This window comes from Porites lutea, chromosome 1 (assembly GCF_958299795.1).
Source record: "Porites lutea chromosome 1, jaPorLute2.1, whole genome shotgun sequence".
NCBI classification, from domain to species: domain Eukaryota; kingdom Metazoa; phylum Cnidaria; class Anthozoa; order Scleractinia; family Poritidae; genus Porites; species Porites lutea.
This window is the reverse complement of record NC_133201.1, coordinates 10,020,578-10,032,107: the sequence shown is the minus strand read 5'-3', so window position 1 is coordinate 10,032,107 and position 11,530 is coordinate 10,020,578. Positions and strand designations below refer to the sequence as shown.

The 11,530-nt window shown below is 36.6% G+C and overlaps 1 protein-coding gene across 1 annotated transcript; it reads left to right on the top strand.

Moving 5' to 3' along the window:
* The first annotated feature begins 4,020 nt into the window (after window positions 1-4,020).
* On the top strand, window positions 4,021-4,764 carry LOC140945740 (uncharacterized protein KIAA1958-like). The gene has a single exon (XM_073394816.1). The coding sequence runs from the start codon at window positions 4,021-4,023 to the stop codon at window positions 4,762-4,764; it is 744 nt and encodes a 247-aa protein (XP_073250917.1).
* Window positions 4,765-11,530: the final 6,766 nt, after the last annotated feature.

The window sequence follows — 11,530 nt, the reverse complement described above, 5'->3', positions numbered from 1 at the left end:
CAGGCGTACGGTATTTATGCACGATTTGTTGACATTTCAGAAATTGAACGAGTGAGCGCAGAGATTTTTGATACAAAAACAATGAGTGCGTAAATACTGTACAGGTTACTGGGTATAATAAAATTAAAAGGAAGGGAATTCAACTGCTTGGAAGTTCTTTTGGTTCTTAATTTGCTTTTATCATTGTTTCTACGAAATTTGATGGGGTAAGTGGTTATAATGTAATTCTTTTGTAGAACTGTAAAGTGAAAAGAATTTTCCTGTTATCGTGGCTAAATTTTGTACTTGGACATGCAGGAAAAAATTACCTCCAAACTGTAAGAAAGGTTCTCTTTTTGTGCAAAATCATTTTGTTAATGAAAGGTGTACATGAAAACAATGAAATGCAAAAGTGTGGGTGTGTAAAACCACATATATTTCAGTCGCCCTTTGTTTACCTATACGTGTATTCTAAGCAGTATCATGAAAGCATTGCATAATATTTACTTCAATCCAGTCTATTCCCTTTTCTCCCCAAGAACAATGATACATTAAGAAACTTTGTTATCATAGCTGGAAATTTCTTCCCAACCATGTGCACACTCATTGGTTATTTCAATGTCACCTGACATCTAACAATGAAAGTGTTTGGTGCCAAATCTCTAAGCAGGCAACATTGCAAATCTCATTCACATCAGAGGGTAACAGTGCACTATTACCCGCGAAAGACCAACAACTGACATTCCAGAGAGGTTTAATGAATTTCCATGCAGCTATAAATTTTTAAAATATTAACACTTGGAAAACAGTTAATTTTGTTTCCCAAGAATCTAAATATTTCCCAGCATCATTCTCATTAGTTACTTCGAGGTCACATGACATCTAACTGTTTCCCACCACAATCTCTGAGGAACTGCCAGGCTAATTGACCAGCTGCTGTGGAAATTGGAGAATGACTATATGAATGGTTAGGTACGTTAGGTACAGTGCCAAAGTTGCATTTATAACTGTGATGATCTTCTGAATTTATTTATTCATTCTGCATTTCCAGTATATGAAATTAATGTATTTATTATATCATATATAACTTTGTTGTGTGAATTCACCATGGATAAGTTAATCTTTTCTTGTGTTGTTTCAAAGTTATAGAGTTTTAGTTTTAGTTTCAACTTTTAAGACCTTTTTCTTTCCTGCTCTTTAAACCTTGTCTAACTACGAGGTACTTTTTTTGTAGTTTTCTTTGACTCCTCCTTTGTCGGGAGGAGGGTTCGGCTACATCCCGATACCGACTAGGGGGGGGGGGGGGGGGTATCAATATTTACAACGAGGTTATATCGTCTTGTGTACCAGTGTGAATAAAACGATCTTCATTAACATCATTATTATCGTAATTATTATTGTAATGAAATCGGGAGCTCCGCTTTTAGGCTTGGCTAAATCTATATATTTTATCTCATGTATGATCACGGAGTTTTGCACGACGTCTGCTTTGGCTCTCGACAACTGAGTGCAAAAATATTGCCAACTCTTGGCTATAAACCAAACCCGTCAATTCCAATTATTTTTGACAGATTTTCCCTTAAATGTCTGAAAATCGCCTGGCTTCCAGGTAAGTTAAAAAATACCGTAAGCCTAAGATTTATCTTTTTTGAAAATTATCCCTACGTTGCTTTAACATGTTCATCGCTTTTAATTTCTTCGTCCCCGCACTGTTGGGAATTGTGTTCCTCTGTTGCAAGGTTTTTGAGATCGCAAAATTGGGATCAAGTACCCTGCTAGCAGGACTTTCTTTTCGGCATACTTTTAACCTTGTACGAGTCGTTCGCGTGGCAAACATTTACGTCCCTTGGTTTGTTTAAATTCGCACGTATTACGTGCCTATTGCATCTTTGAATCAAAACAAGCGATATCGATTACTCTATTTGGGCGATGCCCAAATAATTAGGCACTATTTTGGAGCGACATTGGCGCGGCAACTGATTCAGACACACGGCGTGGCGTACTGTGTGTCGATCCTAACGTCTATCTCATGCAAGAAGTGAGAGAAAGGCCTGGGTCCGATACCATATCTTTGAACCATAATTGAACTTTTAAGATGGTTGCTGTGAAGGAGAGGGTAGCTCTGATTAGAGTCAGTTAGGTTCGGCCTAGAGAGGCGTCTGAACCGGGCCTTATTTTCTTTCTTAGCAAATACCATTTTTTTTGTTTTGTTTGTGTGTTTGTTTCTTTTTTTCCCTTTTCCCTCTTCTTCTCTTTTTTTTCCTTTTTTTTTTGGGCAGATTTATTCTTCATACATAAACTGTCATTCAAAATTGAACGTAAAAAATTCAGATTTAAAAACCCGAGAAATGAGATCGCGATTATAGTAGACTTAATACGCGAGGGAAAATTATGCTATTATAAGAGAGGGCAGAATCACGTTTTTGGAAAACGACAGACGTCAAATTGTACCACCCGACCAAGTTTACTCTTTACTTGTGGTTTGCTGGTCATTACTTCTACACGGGAATAAGTTGTACGATGTTATGTTCATCCATCAGGTTTATTTTGGAAAGTTTTTATCTTCTCATGCATTTACTAATTTAGGAAGTTGTCAACTTGAATCTCACGTTTGCCGTGACTCTAAATCTCTCTATAAGTAATATTTTGACGCGAAAACGTAACTTTCTATTTGATAAAACAGAAACCCATATATATATATATATATATATATATATATATATATATATATATATATATATATATATATATATATACACCCGTTTTCAAAAAGGTTTTCATACAGAGAGATATATAGATAGATATATACTTTTGTTCTCTTGCACGTGCGCCCGTATGTATTTTTCACTTGTTATTGTCCAACTTGTGAAAAACTCGGTTCAACGATAAATTTTTTCGTCGTCGGGTTTTTTGTTCCAATTTGACATGTCGTTTTGAGTTTTTTTTTTTAGAAAAATACAATCGCCCTGCGATACAAATTTGCAATGGCGAATTATATGGCTGATTTTGGGAATGAGCAAAACATCCCGCGAAGCAGCCGATCCGCGAGTTATACGGCGTCACCGAATTGGTAGCCCAAATGCCATGGCATCTGTAGCAAGTGACGAAGCATTTTTATCGATGGAGTGTATTAAAAAATGCGCTGTCCAGGGGCGTGCTTAAGAGAAACTGTAGACTAACTTGAAAGCATTTGTGGCCGAGAGTTTATTCTGTCTTCAATGACACGTTGTGATTTTACACGAAAAAAGGTGAGACATTAAGATACATGACTTTATCATGGTTATGATAAAGTCTGCTTCTAGGAACCTCGCCATCGTCTTAGTCCGTTTTAATCAACTGCTATAATATTGTTGCTCCTTCCCACATATCCAATATGGACATCCACCGTCGACTCCACCGTCACATCTTCCTTCTCAGCGGTTTCGAAAACACATTTTTTTCATTTCATCTGCGTTGTTTTAAAAATGAAAATCTTTGATGTTTTTCCCCTTATCCTGTAACGACAACAATTATATGATCTACAAGTGACCGAATTCCTCATTCTTTAATTTTCAAGAGAATGCAAATCAAGAGAATTGCAGACAGTGCTCGTGCATTTTTTTTTTTTAACTGACAAATTGGAACAAAGAACCTGACGAAAAGAAAATTTATCGTTTAACTAAGTTTTTTCACAAGTTGGACAATAACAAGTGTAAATGCACACGGGCGCACGTGTAAGAAAACAAAAGTATATATCTATCTATATATCTCTCTATATGAAAACCTTTTTGAAAACGGGTGTATATATATTTATTATATATGTACTGAGATTTACCCATTGAAAAGGCGCGAAATAAATTTGGTTCACAAGCTGGTCTAAGAACCCGACAGCCAATCAAATGGCGCGTATTGCTTTTTTCACGTGTGAGAAAAACGATACGTCTAATCAGGTGCTGCGTGTCATGTTTTTTGACGTGTGAGCCGTAACAAGGTGATTTTCATTCAGCTGGCAGCATTTCACTTTGTTAAAGAAATCTTTCGCAAGTGTTGAAGCTTAAAAACATGAACGAGAAAAGGTTTGTTGATCACGATACTTCAGTCGAGGATTACGTGGAAAGTCTCGAAAACAGGAATACGAAAGAGAAAACGAAACGAGATGTGAAATTGCTGGAAACGTTTTTGAGAAACGAAAAGAACGACGAGCGAGAAGTGCAAGACATAGAGCCCGCAGAATTAAACAAGCACCTTGCGGAGTTTATTCGTTCTGTGAGACGTAAAGACGGAGAGGATTATGAGCCTTCAAGTTTAAGATGCCTTGTTTCAAGTATTGAAAGACATTTGAAGAAAAATAATTATACTAAGAGTATCATTAACGATAAAGAATTTGAATTGTTTAGAAAGTGTTTACAGGCTAAACAAAAAGAGCTGAAGAAAGCAGGCCGAGGCAACAAGGACAAAGCCGCTGTGGCTATCACGGACGAAGAAGTCGATATACTTCACGAAAACAATTTGCTTGGAGTTTGTTCTGCTGAATCATTGTTGAATACTGTTTGGCTGAACAACACCATTCACTTTGGAATGCGTGGTTGTCAAGAGCATAGGGATTTGTGCTGGGGAGATGTAAAGCTTTGTAAGGACGCACAAGGTAACGACTATCTAGTTTACAATGAAAGACAGACAAAAACAAGGTCTGGAGTAGACGCCTCAAACGTTCGAAAAGTTTCCCGAAAATGTTTTCAACTGGTGATGAACGAGATCCTGTCATGGCTTACAAAATTTACCGTGAAAAGCGACCGGAAAACATGATGGCTGACGATTCGCCATTCTACTTGGGAATAAACCACACGAAAACAGACAGCTCCAAAAAACACTGGTTCAAGTCGGCACCTATGGGTGTAAATAAATTAAACACTTTGATGAAAACAATGGCTTCAAAAGCAAACATCAACAACGAGCGACTCACGAACCATAGTGCTCGTAAACACATGATTCAAAAACTTAATGACAGTGAAATTCCGCCAACGCATATAATGCAGTTAAGTGGGCACAAGAACGTGCAAAGCATAACAAACTATAGTAGCTTGAACCTAAATCAACAAAAAAACATATCAGGCATCTTAAGCCGAGCATCGTCGCAAACACAAGTAACTACTGCAACTAATGAAACTGCTGCTGCGAGCACTTGCACTAGTAAAACCCCGATGAGTTTTTTTGATGGAGCAGTAATAAGTGGAGGACAATTTACGATTTCCATTAATGCGCTTACTACCTCGCCGACCATTCAAACCAGGAGTTCCGTCACCGAAACCACCGAAAAAAGGTGGAAGAGAATCCGAATTGAGGAGTCCGACTCGGATTAAAGTTAAGAATTAATATTTTAACATTATTTGCTTGCTGTAATGTTAAATTTCTGGCAGAAATTCAAGTTTATGTTATAATCCTTGCATGAGTTTTTAACTTGAATTCATGTAACAGAGTTTTGTCTTGGTCTGTCATTAAAGACGATAAACAAGAATTAAAATCTCAGTATATATATAATAAACACAATACCACATGGAAAGTGCTTTGTACGGTATTTACGCACTCGTTGTCTTTGTATCAGAAATCTCACTCGTTCGCTGCGCTCACTCGTTTGATTTCTGATACGTCAACAACTCGTGCGGAAATACCGTACGCCCGCACTTTCCATGAAGTATTCTCTATATATATATTAAAAAGGACGCTATTGTAAGACTTAAATGCGATTGATTTTGATAATAACCGATTTCTTAACACGTCCGTTAAAGCATTTGTTAAACTAATGAATCGAACTGTGCCAACCAGTTAAAGGATTGCTTCCCGTTTTAAGAAAATGTGCTCAAGGATTTCGTAGCTAAACGACTAGAAATGTTGATTCACTTTTCATCAGAACCAGAAGCGCCCATTTTGTTAACAAATGGGTGCAGAAATATTTTCCCTTCGTGGAAACCTTTTTGCGTTGTTATAAAGATAGCCAGAAACGTGGGGCCATTTTTCAGTTAATACAATATCAGTATCACCCTCAAACTTCGAAAACATTGCGACGTGGGTGCCTCAGGATAATTAAATAAGGGGCACCCAACGTCAATTTTGGGAAAATATCTAGTCAGAAGACGATTTAAGATCTAGAATTTTCGGAACGTTAATTTTGTTGTAAAATTTCTTGCTTGCCTGCCTCTCCTAGGATTTTCGAACATCTAAAAAAGGTCACGTATAAAAAAGGTCACCTAGAATTTTCGGGAGCCTTTTTTCTGGCTGAAATTTTCGAAAAAGTAAATTTTTATCATTATATTTTTCGGATCACTAGACTTTCAGATAGGAAATCCGAACAGCTGAAAAATTTTTAGGGGATAAGAATATGCCTGTATCTACAGTTTAAATACTAAAATACGTTTAACAATGCCATGTTTAAGTGGTTTTGAACTATATTCTCTTGGGTGCCCCTGATTGAAGTTTCCCAAAGGCTAGATAAAAAATTCACGTCTTTGGTAAAACATTTCCTGTTAATTCCATTTCATTCCGTACATTTCGATTTCTTAGAGTAATTATGATAGCCAAAGTTTTTTGTCTTTGTGGATACAGCAAAAAGGAAAGAATTCTTCCAAGGACAGTGTAGTTTTTTGTTATTTGAAGCATTTTCTTGGTAGAGATGGATTATTGCACACGAACCCGTTGCGCTTTTTAAAATGCAGACGTATTGAGGATTTCAAATTACGCAGGAGGGAAGAAACAACAGAAATTATGCATAAAAAGAGGCATAACTTGTTAGTGAAGGCTGTGGAACTTACTTGATTTGATCTTTGAAATTTATTAAGCAGGTGATGAGGAACGAGCTGATCTCAATGGTCTGTTGTAGCCCGAGAGGAAACTGACATTTCAGCGTGTACTGCTAAAAAAAAGAAAAGTTAATCATCAAACTGAAATGTCTATTAAGAGTTGCCGTAGATAATTAAAGGATGCGAACTTTTAACGCAAAGCTATTCAATTTACACAAATTTGTGACGAGGTCGGCAGTTATTGATGAACAACTCTCTGCCAAAAACGAATTGATATTTCCATTAATTGGTGCCGAAAATGCAAAATAAAGCTCTTGCTTTGTTTCCGCGAGTCTTTTTCATTAAAGCTGCACAGAATGCTATTAGTTCTAAAGGTTTAAAGAACGTGTCATACTTTGAAGTGCACAAAGAATGTTTTTAAAAGAAAAACGAACGAGCGTTCGATTATTACTTTTTTTGTTATGATAATATTTTTTGCATAAAAATATTCGTTAGTTTCTTGTATTAACGGAGACACATAGGGCACAACATTAAATTATTTTGTTTAGAAAAAAAGAATCAGCCAAACTTTGCACGCATGATATCAAAATGCTCTGGGCTATACTAAATATTTGATCACGTCCACCAATGCGCTTTTAAGCATAAAATAATTTTTGCCATAGTAAGAGAAAATAGACTACGTGGTACCCTTCACTATTTTTTAATGTCAAAGACCATTTAAATATAAAGGACATAGAATTTGACGTTCTTGTAATTTTCGGATTATTTTATGGCAAACATTAGTTATAAGGAAACTTTTTGAATTCTTCTTCGGAATAATAGCGACTGATATTTCTTTTTTTCCCGTTTTTATTAAGGAATACAGCTCTATTCTTTTTATTATAACCCATGATAACCACAATATCAACAAAAAAATATCCAGACTGATCTCCATAGATTTGCCTTGAAATTAGTTGAGAGAAACAGACCTTTTAACCGATACGGCGGCCATATTGAATTAATTAGGTTTAAAGAGTATTATGGGATGCCCAGCGGGCATGAGCATGATTCGATATACTCGCTCAGTATTTACGCACGCTTTTCGGGCCAATTTTTCTTCAAGTTTTCCTAGAAAAAGATTGTAATGGGAAAAAAGATCGTTGTGCCGTGTTTGGATGTAATAATGATCTTTTTTTCCCCGAGAAATATACAGTGAAGTTATCATTTTGCCCGAAAAGCGCGCGAAAATACTGGGCGAGTGCCCCTTGGGCATCCCATAATACTATTTAAATCTAATTAATTCAATATGGCCGCCGTGTCGGTCAAAAGGTCTATTGTTTAAAGATCAAAGCATTTTTGCCTTTGGTGATCATTGCATGATTTATCACAACGTTTTCTCTTGATAATGTATTGGTATTTTTAGGAGAAAATTGATGTTGGTCACTATTGTGGTTTAACCTAAAAAAGCTTAGGTATATTAGGGGCCGGGTCATTCAAGGTAAGAACAAAAAATAATACTATTTAATAATTTATGATAATTATTATAACTATTACAATTATTATTATCTTTACTAAATAACTCAAAAATGATCTGTTACCTCAGCACATGCAACGCTTAGACATGAAAGTTAGGTACGTGTCAAACAAAGTGATGGTGACGTTAAGATGTAATCTAAATAAGGGATCATGTGACCGATTAAAGCTTCCATTAGCCACATCTATCTTCAGTCCAAGAGCTGGAGAATTAAGGCGGAATCCACCAGGAAATTGAGTAATTTTAATTTTCAGTAAACAAAAACCCTGTACCAGAATAATTTAAAGAATATTGCATATTTTTTTTTTACATTTTTCAAGAGTTCAAGATGTAATAAATCATCTGTAGTAACACCAAAGAAAAATTCGCATGGAAGTCCGAGAAAATGAATCTCAAATATCACAAGAATTGTGATTACACAGGTAAAATTCTGAAAATTTCATGTGTAAGATGTATTTCTATGAAATTTGACATTCATTTTCTGGGGCTCCCCTTCACAATTACGTTTTTCGCTGCCGTCAATCATAATTACGATCACAAGTAACAAACCTTGCAACACAGAAACACACCAAACGGATCGGAATCCGCCAATCACAGATTACAAACCACGACCTTTTGAGCCCGTTTAAGTAAAGTTTTGTTTCCTAAGAGGTCCGCTAAGATGAATGACAGTAGCGAAAAACACAAACTTCAGTTAGCTTTTGAACTTCAGAATTCGCGTGTTTTTGAAAAGCGCAGTTAAAGGTGGCTCTGGCTATTGGGCATTCATAATTGGGCATAAAGAACTCATTGCATTGATTTGCTTGTGCGACCGCCAAACGATCCTATTGCGCAACTGCTCGATGCCCAAAGCAACCGTTTTTGAATCAAGTATATGCCTGTATAAATTCATCATCTCGTTAATACGGCCACTCCAAACAAAGTGAGTAATATGACAAAACAATAAATACCCTTTTTAATTGAAAGTATTCTTGATGTGTCTCTCGTATTGCTAACTTCTACGGCCCCGAGGACATTTAATCGTTTTTGTTTGAAAGCTGAGGTCTTTTTTTTCTCCATGTTCGAAAAAACACGCCTCCAAACGTTGCGTTTTTAAATCGTTTTTGCCAGTCTACACGAAAGCGCAATGATGACTGAAACCATTCTCGTCCCCAGAGCCCATCGTTTCTTGGTCACGTGGACTTGAAACTAGTGGCTCCACTGGTTCCTTAAAAATTAAGCCGAGTGGCTCTGGGGACGAGAATGGACTGAAACAGTATCATCTTTAAAGGGAGCATTCGCATTTATTGGTATCAAAAACCGTTACGTAATAGGTAAAAAAATATGTATTCATCCATCCAAAGCATCAAAAAGGCGTTTTCAGAAACCTCCTTTCTGGAGATCGTTTTTGAAAAGATGCGTTTTGGGTGATCGTTTTTAACGGATACATTCAGCCAAACCGGACCAAATTTCCGTTTTCAAACAAAAACGAATGCGTGTGGAAAAGGCTTAAAATTTTCATTCCCCTACGTCTCATCCCTTTTATCCTTATGAGAGATGAGCATTAATTCTTTCTTTGTCATATCCATGCTTCATAAGACGGAGTGGTCATAGGAATTAACGACATGATCATATAAGATGAATTTATAATGGCAATTGAACTGAGTTGAGTGCAATTTGGTCTGAAGTCATACAGGGTCGTGCAATTTCAAAATTGAACAAGCGCGCAGCGCAAGTTCGATTTGAAATCGCAAGTATGATTTCAGACCAAAATTGCACGACACCAAGTTCAATTACCACTTTAATACATCAATTTTACCTGCCATTTGATGTCTTCTTTTAAACAAGATTTGAAATCGGTTTAGTTGTGCTGTTTTCGTGTTCCTTTTTCATTGGCTGGGAACAAGGGATGCGATTTAGAGCAAAAAATGGTGCGATTTGGGAATAAAGTCACTGCTGAGAGCCAATCAGATTGCACGGATCGCCAGTGATTTCAAAGTGGATGTGATGAAAGCGTCTCCCCATTACTAGAAACTTATAAGAAAACAAATTTTCTTATTTACCCTTCGATAAAAGGGTTTAAAAGAACAAGGTCTCGAAGCGCCTTCCCCATCAATACGGCCAGCCTGTTATTACGGCTAAATTCTTATGTTCTGTTAGCTGCTGCACAAACGGGGATTTACTGTAACTAGACAGAATGGCCTGGTCATGTGGTTATCTGTTATTGAATGTAACACTGATTTACACCCCACATACAAAAGTCAACTTTTACTTGTCAGTTAATAAACGCGGCAGACCTTTCATGTCGTTCAATGCAATAAATGCAGTTATCCTGCGTCCACAACCCCTTGTTAGTAAGGATAACGCTGCTTGTAAGCCACACTTGCGCTATACAAGGATAAGCGAATGAATCGATATACGATATACGTGATCGAATCTCGTATATCGAAAGTGCCAAATAAATGGGGAAATGCCTTATACAGTGGCAGACAAAGTGTACTTACAGCCACAAACAAGCCGACTTTATAAAAGCTTTGTAATTTTGTCATACACGATCGAAGTTCCTGTGAGTGATTTTTCTTTGTCATGTAAATGACACCATATGTTCGGTTGCCTTGAGGATAATCGGAGTCAGCTCTTAGGCTTTTTGTATGCTTGTACTTATTCTTAAAGTAGTCAGAAAAAATATGAATTGATTAAAACTTCAAGTGAATTCAACTGGAATGAAACCTCGTAGCTTGGTATGAAAAAACAACAACAACAACATCAACATCAAAATAATATGTGCAACACCTTTGATTTTTGTGCCATGACTAAAATAAATTGAAATGCAAACAAAATGGGGGGTATTGCACCGTGAATAAAACCCGATTAAAACACGGAGCCTTTTTTTCAGTTTGCCTTTCTTTTCTGGTTCTAATTCACGAAAAAAGTGTGTACAAATAGAGTAGATCGGTTATGGAGGCCATGTTGAATACAGTACGCGAGCAAGTACAAAATTGGATTTACAACTTGGACATTAAAAATTTAAGAAAAATTCATTGTTAATATAGGAGAGAGGGTTTTGCCTTCATTTATAAACCTGGAAGCAATTTCACTCACAAATACATGGATCAAGTGGCTTACTCAGTATTTCGCTTACAAAGTCCTGTTGTCCTCCAATGCTGCACTGTCGTAAAACCAATTGCTATTTTTATGTCATAACGTAGTGAAAAGCACTTGGTTAAAACTCACCTGTTTTTTTTTTTTGGAAGTTGTGACTAAATTAAATTTAGTGAAATCTGCG